This window comes from Arvicanthis niloticus, chromosome 11 (assembly GCF_011762505.2).
Source record: "Arvicanthis niloticus isolate mArvNil1 chromosome 11, mArvNil1.pat.X, whole genome shotgun sequence".
NCBI lineage: Eukaryota > Metazoa > Chordata > Mammalia > Rodentia > Muridae > Arvicanthis > Arvicanthis niloticus.
In genome coordinates, this window is record NC_047668.1 from 49,827,173 (window position 1) to 49,849,296 (window position 22,124).

General features: G+C 41.4%; 1 protein-coding gene across 5 annotated transcripts in view; it reads right to left on the reverse strand.

Annotated features, from left to right (window-relative positions):
- Wdr35 (WD repeat domain 35) overlaps positions 1-22,124 on the reverse strand; it is a 52,547-nt gene that overhangs the window by 29,949 nt on the left and 474 nt on the right. For 2 of the 5 annotated variants that reach the window (XM_076942126.1, XM_034514049.2), the window contains exons 2-12: positions 21,655-21,772; positions 19,230-19,301; positions 17,734-17,826; positions 15,249-15,377; positions 13,370-13,503; positions 11,036-11,201; positions 10,748-10,893; positions 9,874-9,999; positions 7,042-7,227; positions 2,271-2,303; positions 1,818-1,878 (exon numbers count right to left, since the gene is read on the reverse strand). In XM_076942126.1, coding sequence (XP_076798241.1) covers positions 1,818-1,878; positions 2,271-2,303; positions 7,042-7,227; positions 9,874-9,999; positions 10,748-10,893; positions 11,036-11,201; positions 13,370-13,503; positions 15,249-15,377; positions 17,734-17,826; positions 19,230-19,301; positions 21,655-21,772 — 1,264 coding nt within the window. The remainder of the gene's footprint in view (positions 1-1,817; positions 1,879-2,270; positions 2,304-7,041; positions 7,228-9,873; positions 10,000-10,747; positions 10,894-11,035; positions 11,202-13,369; positions 13,504-15,248; positions 15,378-17,733; positions 17,827-19,229; positions 19,302-21,654; positions 21,773-22,124) is intronic. The other 3 variants (XM_034514050.1, XM_076942127.1, XM_076942128.1) reach the window with 3 other exon arrangements.

The following is a 22,124-nucleotide window of genomic DNA, read 5'->3' on the forward strand; positions in this document are numbered from 1 at the left end:
CTTCTGAGTGCTGGAATTAAAGGCGTGCGCCACCATTGCCTGGCAAGTATCATTATTTCTTATAAGACACCTTTACACACCCACATCCAGTTACCCCAGTCACCAGCACAATACCTGGGGCACATGGCACCTAGCACAGAAGCAGCTAAGTGTTGCTCCACCGACTAACAAACCTTATTTGTTTATACATCCCAAAAGGAAAATCATAACCTCTTTATTTCCCCTAGGGATTGTTACAGTGTCTGAAATAGTATATTTTTGGATTGCTAAGGAGTCACTTTAGATGACATAAACACTGCCCATGCACTCAAGAAACATTTGTCAGGGCCAAGCACACTGTTGGGGGTTGGGGATGTGAAAGTTAGCTAGACATAGATCTTTAAGAAGTCAGACAGTCACAGTCAGGAAAGTAGCAGTGACAAGGTAGTCTGAGAAGGGCTTAGGAAGAAGTACACTAAAGTGATGACAGGGCTGGTGAGGTCGCTCAGCAGTTAAGCACACAGGCTACTCTTCCTTAGCTCGGTTCCCAGCCAACCACATGGTGGCTCACAACCGTCATAAAGAGATGTGATGCCCTGGCTCCACAGAAGAGCACCTAGAGAGGCCACAGCGTGCGTGCTTCCTGCTGAGTACAGAATCCTGCCAACCATACTGTGATGATTTTAAGATTCAATACCTAATCTAAAAATAAATGAATAGTTTATCAGAGTCAGAAAATAATACAATGGGTTTTCAACTGTTTTGAACGGAATTATTTTTGCTATCATTTCTAATATACGACAGTACATTCTATAAGAGAGACATTAATTCTGGAAGCTGCAATGGCAGAAAATATTTTAATGGTTTTAAATAAGTTTCTTAGAATAAGACTTAAAACTACCCAGAGAGTTTCTTTCATCTCTATTGGGCAGAGGGAAGGGTGCAAGCAGAGTAACAAATATCCTCAGAAAAAGAAGTGGGGGATGCTTGAAGACTTTCTCTATTAATAGGCTGGCTTCATTAGAAAGCACTGGAAAAAGCAAGCCTACTTCATAAGCAGCTTAAGTGTTTTTATGGGAGAGAAGTATTTACAAGCAGTTTATTAATTAATAAAAGTGATTTAAGAGCAAAATTCTTTCTACATCCCTGTTTATTACATGCTAACCTTGCATCACACACCAATTCCTACACAATTATGTAGACAAATGGTGGCAAAGTGGCAATTATGGAATTGTTGTGGATTTTAGACACAATAGCCTTCCTTACAGGTTACTGTTTTAATCAGGATGCTTTCAGAGTGAAAGGAAGCATTGATAAGTCTATCATAAAAACAGGTCTCAACTGGTACTACTCATGGCAACCAGAAGATACGGTCATTCTTGTTCAGAAAATATCATTCTGATTAATACCATTAGTAGAGGTGGGAAAACATGTGATTCAAGCACACATTTGTGTGTGGGTGTGCACACTCATGCGTGCTCATACAGAGGCCAAAGAAGGATGTTGGGTATCTCCTTCTACCATTATCCAACTTATTGTTTGAGACAGGGCCTTTCACTGAACCTTACGCTGTTTCAACTAGGCAGTCTGGGCAGTGAGTTTCTGAGATCTACAAATCTCAATCCCCCAATGCTTGGGTTACAGGCATATGTGGTCATGCCCAGATTTTGTGTGGGTGGTCGGGGATTTGAACTCGGGCCCTCATGCTTTAGAAGCAAACATTCCGAAAATGAGTCAAGCCTCCAGGCCTTTGGAATTTTTTTTTTTTTTTTTTTTTTTTTGTTACTGTTACAAACAAAACCCCATCAGAAAGGAAGTAAATATTAACATTTTCTTACCAAGATCAATGTATTTAGGGTCCAAGGGTGTGCCAATAGAATTGCAAAGAACAAGCACAAACTGTAAACAGATAAAAGAAAAAAAGAATATCAGAATTCTTATAAGAATATCAGAGTTCTTACTTGTGAACGATAAAGGACACGTGCTTCACATATCATGCTTATCTTTCTCAAGTATCACTAACCTGGAAATAACTGATAAAACTTCAGTAAAAAAAAAAAAAAAAAGCAGACAAAGGAAAGACCATCGACAGCACTGACTATTACGAACCATGAGTCATAATCAAGGCCGATTTCTCACTATAACAAACACCACAGTTTTAGGAGAACACAAGGCAAGTGGTCCAGTTGCTTCCATCATTTACAGGTCTAAATGCCTGGATGCTGTAGCATCACAACACACTCTCACGTCCCCATCTAACCAGCCATGCAGAAGCGAAAGTAATTTGTTACCGTTGCACCAAATGTCTCCATTTCATCCTCCTCCTTTGAAGCAATATATGAATGGTATGAGAAATTCAGAAAAATGCAATTAACTCAGGAGTAACGGCTTATATCCAAACAATCATGACTGGTAGTAGGAAAACACGACGCACACTTTGCATTATACTGTTCTAAGTTGGAAAGTTTGTCTTAACTATTATTGAACTGGGTACTAATAATACTGTTCTACTTAAATGTTTTCCTAACAAGCTCAATAATGTCATATTAACTCTGTGTGTTGTTTATGTATTTTCCTAACAATGTCTCAAACCTTGTTTAACTTTATAAGCATAAACTCAGTGATAATAGACTAGATTCTTTCCAAATAGGATTAAAGTAGGCCTATCTGTTGCCTTAGCACAACACAAAACTGTGCTTTAACTTTCCTGCTTAACAATCATGTCAGTTTATAAGTTTCCAGAATCAAATACTGCACAGGCCTGCCTAGGAGAAGTAGCACTCTCCCCGCTTCCTGCTCCCTCTAAGGGGTCCTCAAAGCTTCTAAAGCTGCGACCCTTTAACACAGCTCCTTATGTTGTGGTGACCCCCAACCACCCAATTATTTTCATTGCTACTTCAGAACTGAAATTTTGCTACCATTATAAATTGTAATCCTAGTATGCAGGATATCTGGTATATAACCCCTGTGAAAGGGTTGTTGTACCCCACCCCCAGGGGTCGCAACCCACAGGTCAAGAGCCACCGCTCTAGTCCATCCTTCTGTTACTTATGTCCCAACTCTAATCAGCATGCTTTTTGTCAGCTGGCTCTTCCTTGCCGGTGTTTTTTGAGACAGGATTTCACCTTGTAACTGATGCTGGCCTTGAACCCTGGCAATCTTCTGCTGCAGCTGCCACAGCCTCCTAAACTAGAATTACAGGCAGGAACCACAATGCACAGCTTCTAAGTAACACGTTTTGTTCGGTCTAGTAAGGTACTCATTGCTTTCCCACTGTGAATCCAAGGCGCTTCCCTCTCTCCATCCACCTTCCCAGTCCCTTGTCTCCCCGACTTCAACGACCACTTCTTTCTGCTTTTCAGGTCAGAATCTGAGATCAGATACTTGGAGTAGGAAGTGTGAAGCCTCAGTAATCACACCACTCTGACCACTCACAGACTCAGTGATCCCTCCACCTGTTTTAAGCAGACTGTACTGTCCTTGTTAACATATGCAGGTTTCTGGGTCATGGTTTGGGTTTTTTTCTCTATGCTTCACTTCCTGTGGATTTATTACTAACTTGAATCGCCAACTATGCCCCAACTAAGCATATCTTCTCTCAGGGGATCTGACATGAGGCAATGGACAAACTAAATGCACCCAGCTTTCTCTTGGAGCCTGTCCTCTCACTGGAGTCCCTGGATACGCCCCTCAGTGGTCAGCTGGTACACTCTTCACCGCGGGGGCTACAGCCTCTGGGTTTTCTCCTCTCTTTGGTTTATTCCTATGTTGGTGGCCTTTACCCTGAAATAACTCCCTAAGATAGGTAAGTTTGGGAGAAGGAATGTTGGTGACCTTGCACATGTAAAAAGGTCAGAATTCCACTCTCACATTAATAGTTTGCTTACGACAAGAAATTCTAGACAGGGAATCATTTTTCCTCGGAATTCTGAGAGCGATTCTCCAAGCCTTTGTTGTTGACTAGCTGAATGCCAACCTAAGGTCTCATCTTGTGAAATCTGCTTTCTCTTGAAAAGTGGTGTGTGAGGGGGGCTTTGTGGGTTTGTGGGTTTGTTTTGTTGAGTTGTGTCAGTTTAATCCCCAGTGTTCTGAAGTTCACCATGACATTCACAATGTGGAAACATTTTTAGTCACTGAGGTAGGTTTCTTGTCATGGAAAACCTCAAGGGAATTTTGCTTTTTTTTGTTCTCCCTCTTTCTCCTCCATCTGGAGTGTGTGTGTGTGTGTGTGTGTGTGTGTGTGTGTGTTTGTATATATATGTATATATATACACATACATACATATATATATATATATATATGTAGGTGCGCTCACACGTGGGAGTGCATGTTTGTGCACATGCATGTGGAGGGCGGAAGTTCACTTCCTCATCATGGTGCACTTTGTTTACGGAGGCAAAATCTCTTGCTGAACCCAAGACTGGCTGATTCAGCTGTTCTGGCCAGCCAATTAGCCCCCAGGGACTTCCTCTCTGACCTCCCCAGTGCCTGGCTTACAGAGGCAGTGTCACACCTCCCAGTTTCTATGTGTGTGTTGGGATCCTATCTCCCTCCTCATGCTTGGGGAGCATGGCTTACCCACTGGGCCAGCCCCCAGCCCCCAGCCTCCATTTGCCTGTTCATTCTTTAGTGCTGTTGTTCCAATCATGAGCTTTCATGACATTGTCTCTTTTGCCATTTCCTTGTCTTCTTACTTCCTGTTTCCTTCCCTTTATTGTCCAACCTTCCTGGCAAACTTTTCAACACAATTATCATCTTTGTAATTCCCAGATCTCTCCTTTTTCCACAACATCCTTTTCTTGCTTTATGGGTGGAAGTCTCTGGCCCGTGTGAAAACAGACAATTGACTGTTCTTCTGAGACAGTGGTGCTTTTAAATTGCTCTCTCTGGGCTGGAGCAATGGCTAAATGGCCAGACGCACCTGTTGCTCTTGCAGAGGACCAGGGTTCAGTTCCCAGCACCCATCCATAACACCAGTTCCTGAGTTTCGGACACCCTCTACTGGACTCCATGGGCACCTGCATGCTTGTGGTACACAGACAAGCAGACACACATGCATGGTGGCATGTATCTTCAATTCCAGCACTCAGAAACCAGAGACAGGAGGATCTCTGGGAGTTCAAGGCCAGGCTGATCTACATAGTGAATTCCACAAAAGACAAAGTCTATCTAGAGAGATCCTGCCCCCCCCCATAGACAAATTACCTTAACTGTCCCCTCCTAAGCTACGTCTCCCCATTCCCAGTTCTTTTCTATTTGCATTTATATTTGGCATTTCTTGCTACATTGGATGCTTCCCCAAATATCTATGCTGCCTTTCCAACTGCTATCTTAGGAATAAGATGCTGAGTCTGTTACCTTCTTCACCATCAGTGGGCCTCATCCATTAGGACCTTACTGTGAACTGACTGGGTAGATCTATTTTAAGGAATTCTCAATCTGTATCTGTAATCTCTTTTCTTTTTTCTTTCCTTTCCTTTCCTTTTCTTTCCTTTTCAGATTGTATTCTGAGGCTTGTAATATGGCTCAGCAAGTAAAGGGGCTTGCTGCTCAGCCTGAAGACCTGAGTTCAATCCTTGAAACCTATATGGTGGAAGGAGAGAACAGACTCCTGAAACGTGTCCACTGACGTGCACAAGTATGATGTACCATGAGAGCACACATGTGTTTTCAATAATAAATGTAAGATTTTTTTATATAACTCTAGTTATGGCTCTTAGGTTTATTAATTTTATTATTCATTTTTGAGACAATTATAATGACACCATTTCTACCTTCCCCCCAAATCTTCACATATACCCCTCCTTGCTTGCTTTCAAATTTCTAGTCTCTATTTTTATCAATTGTTATTTTACATATATATGAAATATATAGAAATATATATGGGCACATATAGAAATATATGTGTATATACATATATTTATTTTACATGTATGGATGTTTTGTCTACATGTATGTCTGTTCTTCATATATATGCAGTGCCCACAGAGCCCACAGGAGAGTATTAGATCCCCTCGAAATGGAATTACAGGCCGTTGTTAGTCACCATGTATGTGTTGAGAGTCAATGCACGTCCTGTAGAATGGCAGCCACTGCTCTTAATCACCAAGCCTTTTCTCCATCTCTTATTTTTTAAAGTCTTACTTGGTGATCAAACCTCAGTCTTGGCAGATGGCAACAAGGCCACTACCCGTGGGCTCTGTCTAGTGGAAGAGACCTGGGAACTTGCTTGTCCCTGTGTCTCTTTTATGGGTTTTGTATGTTTTCTTGCTTACATCACCTCTGGTACTCCCAAATTACCTTTCCCCAACCAGGTTCCCCATCCTCCACTTCTCCAGTATTCTGTAACAGGTGGCCTAGCCACAGTCCATGAACACCCTTCTTAGGCCTGCTAAGGAGCTCTCCCTGGCCCCCTTGCTCTCCGAGCTCCACGCACTGCTGTCCTTATCTCTCTTTCCCCTAGGGGCCTGTGATTTTTTTTTTTAAATACTTGTACTGCTGCTTTAGTTTGTTTCAGGAAAAAAAAACAAAACAAAAAAACAAAAAAAAAAAAACAAAAAAAAACAAAGCCAAGTGGGGCTGTTCAAACAACCACCTTCAACAAAATCTCTGTTTATAACCCAGCCAAAGACACTGGTAGTCTTCTTTTCAAACAAATACTTTTGCAATTTCTCAAATCGTTAGCATGCTTTTAAAAAACACATTATTCATTAGTATTCTTTATTTTGTTCTATGAGATTAATTTTTTAAGGCACTGTATCTCAAAAATATACTTATCAAAGTCAAAAGCTACCAAAACTTGTACCATCAGTATTTCTGCTGGACATCGAATATCCATTTTTCACTCGTGACATATTTCAGAGTTAAAAACACCTCAGTATGGAAGCAGTTAGCATGAACTGCCAATGTCTGGCTGGTAAGAAAGAAGAACCAAGGAATTCAGAAACAGGTCAAACAGACATCCTGAGAGCTAATGTTCTGTCTTCTCCAGTGCCGGTGCTTGAGCCCCAGTCTGCCCATTGCTAACACATCAGTAACTTAAGATACCAGAGGGTCCCTACCTGAGGGTGATTTTCATCAGCTTTTGTAGCCAAAATGCAGAAATCGCCGCATGTGGTGATGGAAATGAGACTCTTCACGTATTTAACGTATTTCTCGTTGTTTTTTGTGTCCCAGAACACAACACAGTACTCGGGACGATCGGGTCTGGTGTACGCATAAACCACAGTGTTGGAGCAATAGCCCCACTAGGTAGGAACGGAGACAGGGGAGGCACACAAGTGGGGAGGAAAGAAAAAGGAAGGTAGACTATTTATTTAAGGAAAGAAAAATCACATTATTTTTATTTTTGAAATAGGCTAACAGTTGCTGTTATCAAAGCTAAAAAAATAGATTCTACTGGAAAAATCTAAAAGTCATAATAAAAGATATTTTTTAAAGTATGTGCTACAAAAATACACTTAGCTTGTCTAACTTTAGTTAATTTGTAAAGGTTAAGCTTCAGGGGTAAAAATTTTCAACAGTTTAATCCCTGCTTTGGGAGTGGCCCAGAAAGTGATCAACTGCTATCAAGGGTAAATTCTGGGTCTTCAAGACAAAATTCAAAACAGATACTCTGTCTTTTCCCTGCTCCTGGGTTTTTTAAGAATGCTTTTATCTTTTTACATCTTATCCAAAACAAAATACAGAAGTATTTTGTCTCACCCACACACACACACACACACACACACACTTCCTGAGGAATAATGTTCAGGTCTTTTGGCTACAACTGTTCACTGAATGTCTGCATCACAGAGCCCATGGGAACAGAGCGTGTACACTCACGGCCTTCCTCTGACTGTGTGCCAGGACACTCACATGGAGTCCTGAATGCACTGTACTCACCGTCAGCACTATGTTTCTGTTATCTCTAAAAGGTCGGTCATGTTCAGCTCTCATACCACTCACTAACATCAGCACTGGCTTTCAAAGACTTTAGATTTACAAAAATGTCATTAAGATACAATGTTCCCAAACACCCCTTCTCCATTTCCCTGTCGTTCGTGTCATACATGACGATGACACGTTTGTCACAGCTAAGAACCCAGCATCACTGGGCTGCACGATCATCAATAGCTTTACCCTAACATCCTCTGAGATCCCGGAATCTCATGGTGGCTACATTATCTTCCACTGTCATGTCATCCTGGGCTCCTTTGAGCTATCATGGTTTCTCAGTCCCCTGTATTCGATGATCTCAGCAGAGGAAAGAAGTTTAAGTCAGTGCCCTTCGGTTTGGATCTGTGTGGTATTTTCCCCGTGCTTACATAGTTACTGGTGTGGAGAGACTGCCTGAAGTGAAGTGCTCCCCTCATGCATCTCTGACCTCCACATGACATCAAGGAGGATGTTAACCCTCTTCACTTGGCCACAGTGCAGTTTGCCAGATTTGCCCTTGAAAGGCTCCCTTCTTTTTCCCTTCCCAAGCTAGAAGGATGGGAGACTCCACCTCCTTGAGAGGCAGCATGTAATTTGGAATACTTCTGTAAGAAAAAACTGTTTATTTCTTCCATTTATTTTTACTTAAATATACATCCATATCAACTGAGCTCTCCTTTTATAACGAGCTACAATAGAAAGCTACATTGTTTCTTTTTATTTCTCACACACACTGATCACAGTCCGATTCTGGCTCCTGTAAGCTATAGTGAGCAATCTACCATGTCATCCTTTTACGTCAGAACACTTTCTGGTTGTCCAGCACTGTAAGATGCTCCATAATTATCTTACATTTTCTCTACCGTAGTTCTAGAACGAGCCACTTCTCCAAGGTGTTTTGACCTTTAAACATTAAACACATAAGAACAGCCCCGCTTCCCCTTCTCTTCTGCTGTGCTATATTGAGATGTGTGTTCTGTGTCTGCCGTGTATGCTGTGTGTGCTTCACTGTGCCATGATTAAACCCCAGGGCCTTACGCATATGCTCCACCTCTAAGCCACATTCTCACCACCTCTGAACCCTTGGGTTTTTTTTTTTTTTCAGCAGACTCTCACTATATATTGCAAGTTGCCTTTAAACTCACAGTCCCTCTGTCTTCATCTCCCAGGAGATGCTAACGTAGGCATGAGTCACTACGCCTAGACTGCATAATAGTTTTCATTCAAAAAAATTACCCCAAGCTTGTTTTAGATCAATCATGTATCGTTTATCTCGTTTTCCTCCTCTGATCCACTCAGCCCTTCTCCACCCTTCCCCATGCCTTGAGGAGAGGGGTGATTTCTATGAATTCTGCCCCATGGGATGCTCTGCTATGTAGTTCCTTTGGGGTTTGTCCATTAGAAGGCACGAGGAGGAAGACAAAGAGGAAAGTTTATTCCCTAATCCCTCTTCCTGACAGCCATGGCCTGTGCTCATGGGTTCCAGGAACACTGTTCCCCTGTCTTGCTCCTTGAGCCCAAGGCTGCTGATGGCATCTGGGATCTGCTAACCCTGCCTTGTTCCTTGAGCCCAGGGCTGCTGATGGCATCTGGGATCTGCTAGCCCTGCCTTGCTCCTTGAGCCCAAGGCTGCTGATGGCATCTGGGATCTGCTAGCCCTGCCTTGTTCCTTGAGCCCAGGGCAGCTGATGGCATCTGGGATCTGCTAAGCCCTGGTGCCTGCTTTATCTCCTTTGTTCTTCCTTTCATCTCAGCCATACCCTGGAATAAGGCCTTCTGTTATTCCTGTAAGTGTGCCATCTGTTTCCAGGGAGATCTTGACTCTTAAAGCCATTTTAACCAATTCTAGAAAAAGTTGCTACTTTTAAGAGCTTCATACACATTCTACTAGTTTCTTGTTTAAAAAGCTGCAACAGGTTTAGTTTAAAAAAACAAACAAATAAAATACCTCTCTGTTTTATAACTGTTCTTAATACCTTATAATCAGGTCGAATATTCGCAAAATATATGAATGAGTCAACAGCTAGTGCAATCTTCAGTCCACCTCCTTCCCACGACAACGAGCACATCTGCTTTCCTGGGACTTTCAGAGTGCCTAGATGCTGGGGAAATGTCAAGTATTATAAAGAACATAGAATATTCCAATGTGCCAATACTACTCCAGGAATTTCTAAAAACTTAATTTATTAATAGTACCACTGTGGAGGATACTGTGTAATGAGAACAATGCTTACATATTAGTATCTATCATTTGTGACTCATCATTGAGATAGGTTTTCTGCAAATAAATGATCATGCCAAAAATGGCAGTGGACACCTTTCATCCTAGCACCCAGAAAGCAGAGTCAGGAAGATTTCTGTTTGAGGCCAGCCTGGCCTACACAGTGAGTTCCAGGACAGCCAGGGTCACATAGTAAGACCCTGTCTCAAAGGGAAAACAGATCACTTCACAATAAATTATAACTATGAGAAATTTAGAAGGACAGACAAATATTTGTTAAATATCCAAAGACATTTAAAGTATTGCATTAAAACCCAGAAATATGAACATAAAGTAAATATATTATACTAAAATACTAATCAAGTTAGTGATTTAAAAGAGACATTTTTGGAGGTCACAGAGAAAATATCCCAAATAGCTACTTCATGGCAATTTCCTATGTCAAATGTTTAGATTTCTAAACTTACAGATTACAAAATGGTAACTATAATAAAACCTTACAAAACAATATTTAGACACAGGCGTGATGTCTGGAGACTGCTGCTCACATGTCCCTCAGAGAAGGTGTGTGAGCTGGGCTTTCTGCTCATTTTCCCTGCTTACTGCTGTGCCTGAGTGTGTGTGTTTACCTCACCAAACGGTGTGTAAAACTGCACGATGTTGATGTCCTTGTCCTGCGTGACTACTTTCTGGGAGCCTGCCACAGCTAACACACTGCCAATGTGGTTCCACTGGATGCCGACCACATACATGCCCGTATCGATCAGAACCGGGTCTGGTCAAGACAGAGAGAGAAGAGCGAATGTGGCAGCTGGACCACAACTCAGCCTAAAGAACTTGACAGTCTTAAGAATAATTTTCAGAATATTTTTAAAGTTCTCCAACTTAAAAAAAAAAAAAAAAAAAAGATTGCTTACTTTGGTCATTCTCATGCCTCATTATTTGGCATCTCCCGTTGTCAAAACAAATTGCCAGGCATGGGCAGTCGGGCTCCACATAGCCTTCGGTGCCATGGTACCAGTGAATCCCGGCGATACTGATCGCTCCAGTGACGTTCACCAGGCAATTCAGTTTCATTTTCATCTAGGCAGAAGTGGTCAGCTGAGGCTTAGAAAGTGCATTCTAAAATGGGCAATTTAATCTGCACAAGTATTGCAGGAAGATCAACGTGAACAGACTTGAAATCTCCCTAGAGACGCAAGCTCCAGGACTTGCTGGTTCACTGAATCTAGATAAATTACTTCTCTGACTTTCCATCTATCTTTCCTCACGAATAAAATAAGGACAAAGACACAGATAAGTCTGGTGTATGCTTGTTATCCCAGCATTCCAGACACTGAGGCAGGAAATCTCAGGGATGAGGCAAGCCTGGGCTACATAGCAAGTACAAGGTCAGTCTCAACAACACAAGGAAACCTGGTGTGTGTGTGGTGTGTGTGGGTGTGTGGTGTGTCTGTGTGTGTCTGTGTGTGTGGTGTGTGATGTGTATGTGAATGTGTGTATGGTGTGTGTGTGTGTGTGTGTGTGTGGTGTATGTGTGTGGTGTGTATGTATGTGTGGTAGGGGTGTGTGTGTGTGTGTGTGTGTGTGTGAGATAGACGCTAGCATAGGGGTGTGCTATGGATTATGCCAAGATATTTTTACTACAAAAATATCTTGTGTATGCTACATAAAAACTCTGATCCAGCACCCGAAGACTTAAAAAGAAACTTACACAGCACAGCATCCTTCTCATTCTCCTTCGGCTTCAATGCTCTGTCATCCTGTCCCATCCAGCAACAGGAAACCAGGACTAAAGGCTGCACTCTGCTACATTAATCCACCTTAAAGGAACTAAACTTGGACTAAAAGAATCTTGCCTAGCAGTCAAGAAGCCTTGCATTAGACCCAATGCCTGCAAAAGACTGAGCATGGCGCAGGTGCACCCCTACAAACCTTAGAACTCTGGAGGTGGAGACAGGATGTTATGGTTTGTATGTGCTTGGCCCAGGGAGTGGCACTATTAGAAAGTATGGCCTTGTTAGAATAGCTGTATCACTGTGGACATGGGCTCTAAGACCCTCATCCTAGCTGCCTGGAAGCCAGTCTTCTCCTAGCAGCCTTCAGATGAAGGTGTAAAATTGTCAGCTCCTCCTGTACCATGCCTGCTGGGATGTTGCCATGTTCCCGCTTTGATGATACTGGACTGAACCTGTAAGCCAGCCCCAATTAAATGTTGTTCTTTATAAGACTTGCCTTGATCATGGTGTCTGTTCACAGCAGTAAAACCCTAACTAAGACACAGAGAAGCCAAAATTCAAATATGCAACAAGTTCCAGCCTGGTCTACATAAGATCCTCTCTCAAAACAACACCTAGCCCCCACCCCTGCTTTGGTTACTGCTTTATTGCTGTAAAGAGACACGATGGCTAAAGCAATTTTTTTCTTTTGGTTTTTCACGTCAGGGTTTTTCCATGTAGCCCTGGCTAGCTCTATAGACCAGGTTGGCCTCAAATTCAGAGATCCACCTGCCTCTGCCTCTACCTCTCTCTGCCTCTCTTTCCACCTCTGCCTCTGCCCCTCTCTTCCCCTCTCTTCCCCTCTCTTCCCCTCTCTTCCCCTCTCTGCCCCTCTGCTTCTGCCTCTACCTCCTGAAAGCTGGGATTAAAGGTGCACCACCACTACCCACATCCAAATCAACTCTTATTAAAAAAAAAATGATTTCATTGGAAGCTTTTTATAGCTTTAAAGAGTCAGTCCATGATCATCATGGCAGGAAGCAGACAGGCATGGCACTGGAGCAGTAGCTGAGAGCTTTATATCCTGATCCCCAGGCACCAGAGAAAGACAGGAGAGAAAGAGAGAAAGAGAGACAGAGACAGACAGAGACAGAGAGGCAGACTGACTAGGCCTGGGAATAACATGAGCTTTTAGAATCTCAAAGCCCACTCCCAGTGACACACCTCTTCCAACAAGACCACACCTCCTAATCCTTCCCAAACAGTTCCACCAATGGGAAACCAAGCATTCAAATAGATGAGCCATGGAGGCCATTCCCATTCAAAGCCCACCACACTCCCCCCAAAACTAAGATTTGTCTTTTAACTTTTCAAATTGTTTAGATGATTAGAAAATTAAAACTGAATTGAAGACAAATTCTATAAATTATTATAGCTATCATAATAAAGGCAAACATATATAAATGACATCTAATCATAGACAATTATTCTAATACAATAATGAATATATATATATTATATATATATACTTACTATAAAATTTCCTTGATTATCATAAATGTGTATTTCTCCATTTGCCATTCCAAAAAGTAGGATCTTACTATCTGCAGACCAGGTCACATGGCACAGCTGAATTCCCTTCAGGTCTTTACCCCAAATCCGATTCCCTATAACAAAGCAGAGCCGGTTATTCCCAGCTCAGAGCCGTGATCCTCCAACAACTGCTTCCGGATCTTGATTCTCCACAGCTCTCTCATATTCCTCACAGCATCCATGCAGTCACGTGATTAATTTGGTCAATAAATATTTATTAGCACTCATATAAGCTCTGTAACCCTGAGACCTTCCCAGCAGCAGCTGTTTCACACTGTCCCCTGTGTCTTCTGCACTCAGGGCAGAGTGGGTCTCGCTCCCAGTCATATGAGTGAGTCACGCACTCTAGAAAACACACAAGCTCTCTCAAAAGCAGCTCTTCCTCTGCTGGGACCTCAAACATCCAGAGCGGAGGGAACCCAAGCTGGGCCTTTCTGCTGTACCAGCACAGCAGGAAAGGCAGCTCCCAGACAAGCTCTTCTGTGACCAAGTCTCCATCAGGGCCTGTGATCAACTCCTTCCCAATTCTACAAAGCTCGCCCTCAGGATTATCCTCATTTCTCTTCTTTAAACTCTTTTCTCCATGCCCCAGCCTACAAATGTTTAAATATACATCAAATCTCCTAAGCACCTTGAATAAAAACAAACAAAACCAAACCCCTTTTTTCCACCCTTCCCTTCTGGCTGGCACTGCCTTATTTCTACAGTCCCTCCCAGCCACATTGACTTAATTACACTGTTGCAGGCCTTGCTTCTTCATGGACCCCTCAACCATATGTCGCTCCAGTCTGCCTACTGCCACACAGTTCCATTAAAACGTCCTGTAGGATGCTGTGACTGCCAGATGCTGATGTCAACTGACAACAGGCCAATCCTACTCTTTTCCTGTCTTTTTGGACCATGCTTTCCTTCTATGAGGCTTAGGGGTCCTTGGTCTCCACGACTTTCATTTTCAGTGTCTTTTATGAAATTCTTTTTTTCTCTAAAGCTATTCCTTGGCCCTGAGACATGCTACTCATCAACCAACCCACCTGTGGCTAATGCCTCAGCCCATGCATCTCCTCCTGCAGGAAGTCCTCCCTGATCTCTCCCCATCTGTCTTCGCTTGTGTTTCTACATGCATGTTCCCTGTTGTAGCACTCATGTCATTACCACTGGCCGCTGATCGGCAACAGCCTATTACTCAGGGTCACTTTGATGCAGGTCAGGAAAGTTTTTCACTCCTGTGCCATGAACCCCTAAGCTACAGCTACTGCTTCCAAGGCTCTCAGCTACATTGGGTGACACAGTGAGCACACACAAGTCAATCTATGACAGTGATTCCAAACCATTCCCATGAGGATGTTTTTTATACTAAACCCAAGATGCTGACTCACAGAAGACATAGTCTCACTGTGGACTAGAATTTGAAAGAAATGGGTATTTTAGGCTATAAACTATAACAATGGCATGTTCTATTCAACTGGAAATACAGATTTTTCTAGTTTTATACTTTTGAAACTAAAATCTACATTTCTATACAATACGATACATTTCTAACCAAATCGAAGATCGATTATCTAAAGGCCATATTTAAAATGATACTGAGAACTTAATTGGGCTGTTTTCAGTACCACTGTAGAAAAGTGAACCAGTAGACTTGTCTTGAAAATACTTCCAGGTCAGAGGTTAAAACCACAAGGTGGTTCCTAATGTCACCAAGTCATATAACCATCACATAGCAGACGCTGTTTTCCTTAGTGTCTATTTCTCCGTCAAAATGGTGATTAACTTAAATCTTTAGAGGTAGTCAGCAAGGCCTGGTCTCTGACTGGGTTACCGTCCACTGAGCCGACAATCACAGCTCCGTCTTCGTACACTATGCAGATCTTCTGTCCATCAGCGTTCCAGCTCATGCTTCGAACCACTGACTTGTTTCGATTGTTGATCATCTCCTCGTACCAAGAGCCTGTGTTCACAAGCGTAAAAAGTACGGTCAAACCCTTCACATTAAGCAGGCCAGGAAGTGGTGACCCATACCTTTAAACCCTGTACTCAGGAGGCAGAGGCAGAGGCAGAGGCAGGAGGATCTCTAAGTTCAAGGCCAGCCTGGTCCATAGTGAGTTCCAGGACAGCCAGGGGCAACACAGAGAAACCCTGTCTTGAAAAAAGAGAAAAGGAAAAAAATCTTTCACATTTATCACCTGTTACTTAAGGGATGATAATATTTTCTGGGCATAATCGTACATACATCCTAGCATTTGGAAGACTGAGGCAGGAGGACCATAATTTTGAGGCAAAGTTGGGCTACATATAGTAAGACCCTGTCAAAAAAAAAAAAAAAAAAGGAAAGAAGGAAGGAAGGAGGGAGGGATGGAAGGAGAGAGAGAGAGAGAGAGAGAGAGAGAGAGAGAGAGAGAAGAAAGAAGGAAGAGTTCCTAACTTAAAAACACACTCTTGGATATATGATTGTAAACTGTTCTACAGCCTAAAACATTTAACTTCAAAGCCTTCAAATCACCACAAACAAAAGTTTGATTAGGTATTACCCCTAATTGCTTCAAGATTATCATTGAAAATATGACAAATATTCCTTTCTTGTTTAATATTTCTCTCTTCTTGTCAATTAAAAAAATGAAATTACATTTGCTTTTTCAGGGCTGAAAGAGATGATTTCTCTAAAAGCTCAACTTTTCCTACTGGGTCATCTATTCAGATAGTGAGGAAAAAGATAACAATAACAGCTTTATAGGTATGCATAAGCTCCTGTGAAGACTGATTACTGAATTAATTATGATAAGAAATACAAGCATATTATTAGTTAAAACTCAGCCTGTTTTTGAATTTTTTTTAAAAATGTGGTTTCAGAGAGATAACTCAGCAGGTAAGGATGCTTGTCTCCAAGGTTGAGGACCACTGCTCCAACCCTGGAGCTCACATGGCAGGAGAGAAATGACATTGTCCTTCATCTCTGCACATACATTGTGACATGTTGGGCACACACAATACACACACACACACACACACACAGAGGCACACAAAATTTAAAAATAAAGTTCAGGTACAACACAATATTTTTATAATAAAGAATTTACAAACGGGAAGCTGGACAGATGGCTCAGCACTTAAGAGCGCATACTGCTGCTGTTCTAGACAACCAGAGTTCAGTCCCCAACACCCATACAAGGTAGTTCACAACTGCCTACACATCTAACTGCAGAGCGACCTGACCCCTCTGGCTTCCCAGGAGCCTGTGCTCACACGCACGTGTTCCTGTCAGACGGCACACACATACACATCATTAAAAGTAGATATTTAAAAGGTGATCTGTAGATAGGCTATCCAGAATCATTTTACAAGTGTACATATTTAACTACGGTTTTCCCAGCCTTAAGAAAATACGTGTTCTGAGTTGTCCTTCCAATAATGCAGATGAATCTCAGTTGATCCTGCTCTTCCGCTCCCCTCCCCAACCTTCCTCTTCTCCAGTTCTCAGAGACAAGAGGCACAAGCTGTGAGTCACTCATCAGGGATGAGATAAATTGAATCCACAAAAGAAAAGGAAGCTAACTGGCCCAATACAGGAAATACAATAAAGGAAGTCCTGCCTTTGATTTCTTCATAAATGTGTTTTTATCTAATATTAACTCCAGATGACTACACAGGAACTAATTCTTATTGGAAATCTAGCGGGGAAAGAATTATTTTATATGGAAACTGTTCTAAGTGTCTCAGTTCATTGTGGCAATGTCAACAGTCACCTAACTCACTTTCCTAACGCAGGGTAACAGATCAAAAAACAGAAGGAAGTCTTCTTGCCGATGACAGGTCTATTGCAGAGATGCTATTTCCCTGTCCAATTGCTGTACTCAGACTCTGGTGTGTGAAAGATCAAAGGAGCTCTCCTGAGCCAGAGAGATGGCTTAGGGGTCAAAAGGGCTTGATGTCAAGCTTGACCACCTCTGTCTCATCCTAGGGTCTCACATGATGAAGAGAACCAACTCCCACAAATTGTCCTCTGGACTCCATATGTGTGACAAATGTACATATATAAAAAAAATAAACGTTTTAAAATTTTAGTGTAGCTCTCACAGGCTAGAGAGACGACTCAGGGGATAAGAGGACCTGGCTGCTCTTGCAGAGGACCAAGGTTCAGTTCCCAGCATCCCCACAAGGTCACTCACAATGGCCAGTAACACCAGCTTCAGCGCATCTGACACCCTATTGTGACCTCCAAGGCTTCCTACACACAAGGTATACACACACGCACATAAGGCACACACACACAGAGTAAAATACTTTTTTAAGCAGCTCTCCTAATATACCTTTATACAGCATCCAGACAATGATAAGCCCATTTTGATCACTGGTCGTCAACTTCTGATACTGTTCATTCCACGTTACAACTTGAACAGCACCTAGAACATAAAAAAAAAAAATTTTTCAGAAACTCTAAGGTGACTATAATTTGTTTCAAAGTTGTATATCTTTGTGTAAATGAACACGGGATGTTAAAATCAATATAGTTTGTGCACAGTCAGTCTTAAATATTAAAATTTAAATATGAATATAAAAACTTAGATGCCATTACTAACATTACTAATTATCTGCAACAATGCAAAATCCTCTTTCATATGTACCTCTGTCTCCCACCTTCAAACCCCTCTCACAACCAGCTAACAGCAGTGCCATGGAGCTGATGTGGAGCAGATAAAAGTATGACTAGCGGGCTAGAGAGATGGTTCAGTGGTTAAGAGCACTGACTCTTCTTCCTGAGGTCCTGAGTTCAATTCCCAGCACCATCTACAATGAGATCTGACACCCTTTTCTGGTATGTCTGAAGATAGCTGCAGTGTACTCATATACATAAAATAAATAAATATATCTTTTAAAAAAAAAAGTATGACTACCAAACCGGCCTGACTCCCAAGGTTAAGAGTGTCCTAATGAGGACACGCTGTCCTTGGGGTATTCGTTTGCTCTCCGTCGGTGTGTCCCACAGTTCATCGGTATGTCCCATAGTTTATTCTCTTTCCCTCCCATGCCAGTTTCTGTTTCACACCCTGGAGTACATCTTAAGCCTCTAGGTTCTAGGAATGACTGATTTCATTTTCTTATCCCTGAATACTTTATTATGTACTTCTTAATGATAGTCTCTTTATAATCCATACTACAAATAAGAAATTAACACTGAAGAAATATCATCTAACACAGTCCATTCAAATATCAATTGTCAAAGAAGTATCCTAAACAGGCCCTTGGTTTTCTCACTCTCCGCTCCCACCCAAGGTCCTTCAGTTCTATCCCTTTAGTCTCCTTAAACTTGGAGTCACAGAACAAATCCTTTAAGAGGATAATATATTTATTTAAAATTCCACAGATAGAAAACACAATTTTATAATGTATATCTTAGTAGGCAGGATTTTTCAGACTTAGCAGAGATGATATTTAATTTTGGCAATAGTGTTAGATAATATCCCAATTATCATATGGGACATATGAATTATGGCTTAATAAAAATGATCACTTTCAATGCTATTATTATTTTTTAAATAGTAGTATTTAATTTAACATATTTGTTTGACATTTCTACATTAAGTAGATGATGTCTTAAATGTCTAAATACTGTTTAAACATGACAAATTAAAAAGTTATATGAATCCTGGTAGTGGTAACATATACCTTTTATTCCAGCACTCGGGAGGTAGAGGCTCAGGATGTTTCTGAGTTTGAGGCCAGACTGAACTACAAATCAAGTTCCAGGATAGCCAGGGCTACACAGAGAAAACAAACAAATAAGCAAAAAAGTTACATGACTCACCACTATGACCTTCAAGATTTTGATTCATGGAAAGGTTACTAGGGGCGGCTAGACCCCTCAGCTTTGAATCATCTAAAACAATCAAAAAAAGTCTATGATTAAATATATAAAAGCAAAAGATTACAAGATTTTGGCATATCTTTAGTTATGAGAAGGTTGTGTATCTGTGAGATGGTATAAGGTTTTTTTAAAGTGCTCTTTCTTCTTTCTACTTTTGTCCTGATGCAAATGTGAGCAGTCACATACAGAGATGCCTTGCAAGACATTGTCCTATCAAAATAAAGCAAAGTGCATGAAGACTTAGCTCAATGTATTAAATATACAACCACCATAACTTAATATTCTCTTCAGAGATCTTAAGTAGAAATGTATACGGACATAAATTGAGATCTGTAAAAACTTTTAAGGGATTAAATAGCCAAGATTTTAGAATCTAGTTTTTACTGTTTCCCAGAATGTCATGGTCATTCATTCATTCATTCATTTAACAAATGGTGATATGTACACTGTGTCTGGCACTATGAAAAATTCTGGCTATAAAATAAACAAAACAGTCCTTCCTCCTTCCAGAAAGCTTGTTTTCCATGGGAGTGGGAGGCTCAGACATTATATACATGTAATTATAATTTGGGAAAGTGGAGGCAAAATCAGAAACAGTAACAAAGCTGGTTAATTTAGAGTGAAGTTGGCACCTGGGAAGCTTTCTAAAGAAATAATATCTTAGCTGAGACGACACTGATGGCAAAGAGGCGCAGGGAGTGGGTGGTCTCCCAGGAGCGCTGTTTGTACAGGAGCAAACAGCGTCTGAAAAGGCTCTATGCCTTTCAAGAACCAAAAGAAGGTTTGTGCAGGCAACAGGGGGAATGACCACACACGGAGCTGCGGTGACAGCCACAAGGAAAGTCATGACATATTTGAAGGAAATTACAAGAACTTTACAGTTTATTGTCACTTAGAAAATGGGTTAGACATAAAATGGAGCACTTAAAACATTTCTTTTAAATATACAAATGTTATGAAAACCCTGGGGATTTGTGAAGATGACAATTATAAAACTCAATCCTTAAGAAATCTGCTCTCTAAGATACTGTGAGTGGGCTGAAAAGATGGCTCTGTGGTTAAGAACATTGGCTGCTCTTCCAGAGGACCCAGGCTCAATCCCCAGCACCCACATGGCAGCTCACAACTAACTGTCTTTAACTCTAGTTCCAGGGGATCCAACACCTTCACACAGATGTACATGCAGGCAAAACAGCAATGCACATAAAATAGAAATAAAGCATTTCTTAAAAGACACTGTAAAAAATATTCTTTATTCTCAAAGCAGGGAAAAAAATCCCTCTAAAACCACCAGTTCTAATTATCTGGCTGGTGCCTCAGTAACTTTTTCAACAATATAAACACACAGTCTAACACTGCACTGAGTAAGAAAGAATAAATGTTAACCCTCGTATGACGGTGCACACATTAATCCCAGCACTCAGGAGACAGAGGCAGACAGATCTCTGAGTTCTAGGCCAGCCTGATCTACAGAGTGAGTTCCAGGACTTTATCTTGAAAACGTCCCCCAAAAACGTCCTCAAATGTGTGTGTGTGTGTGTGTGTGTGTGTGTGTGTTACTTTTAAAAAGATCAAGTGGAAATAAAATCAAGCTGGCATGAGAACAAAAATCTGATAAAACTGATATATATATATATATATATATATATATATATATATATATATATATATATATATCACTGGATCTAAAAGGCTTAATGAAAGTATTGCTAATAAATAAAGCATCTCCTCTGGAGATGGCTCAGTCAATAAAGTGTTTGCTGTACATGTGTGAGGACCTGACCTCAGATCCCCAGAACTCATACATAACACAAGTATTGGAGAATGCACCTGTAATCTCAGAGATGAGACAGGAGGCTGAGACAGATGGGTCCCTGGAAATTTCTAGGCCAACAAGCCTGGCCTACGTGGAAACTTCTCTGGCTAATGGTAGCCCCTGTCTCAGAAATAGTGACAGGAGGGGCTTGAGAGATGGGTCTGTAGTTAACAACACATGCTGTTCTTGGAAAAAACAAAACAAAACAAAACAAAAAACAAAACAGTGGTCAGTTCTCAGCACCTACAAACGATCTGTAACTAGTTACAAAGGATCCCATGCCCTCTTCTGGCCCCCACAGGTACTACATACACGTGACACAATAAAATACATTCAGGAAAAACAACCAAACACAAAAGAATACATCATTTTTTTAAAAATTAAAACTTCATAATGATAAATACCATAAGCAGGTCTCACTGTACGCTAGCCACTTCTTTCTACACACGCACGCACACATGCACACGTGTGTGTGTGTGTGTGTGTGTGTGTGTGTGTGTGTGTGTGTGTGTGTAATTTCACACATCTGTACTGGCAATGATCACTTACCTGTCTGTGTCTCTAGTCTCAAAACTTTCAGTAATCCATCCTCACCGCCACATGCTATGAACCCTTGGTCCTTGTTCCAGGATATACATTTCAGCTTCACATTATTGGGAACTGCAATCTGTAACAAGAAATCATAATGATGCTAGCTTTTCACGAAGGAGTTGGAAGATTGCCATCCAGGAGAGAGAGAGAGAGAGAGAGAGAGAGAGAGAGAGAGAGAGAGAGAGAGAGAATATCCCGTCTCAAAAAAAGAGCATGAAGAAGAGAGAGAGAAAGAATAACGCCCTGCAGAAAAATGAGCTAGTATGAAAATCGCTGTGGTCCTCCTAAACGTTCCGACCTCTAGCATTCTGTAGTCACCTCATGGATCTTTAAAGGCGGGAACTGAGATAAAAATCCGAATCGCTGCTCTTACTTCCTCTCCTACACCACACTTAAAATTTTTTCCTCTCTTAAATCAGCTTGTGATA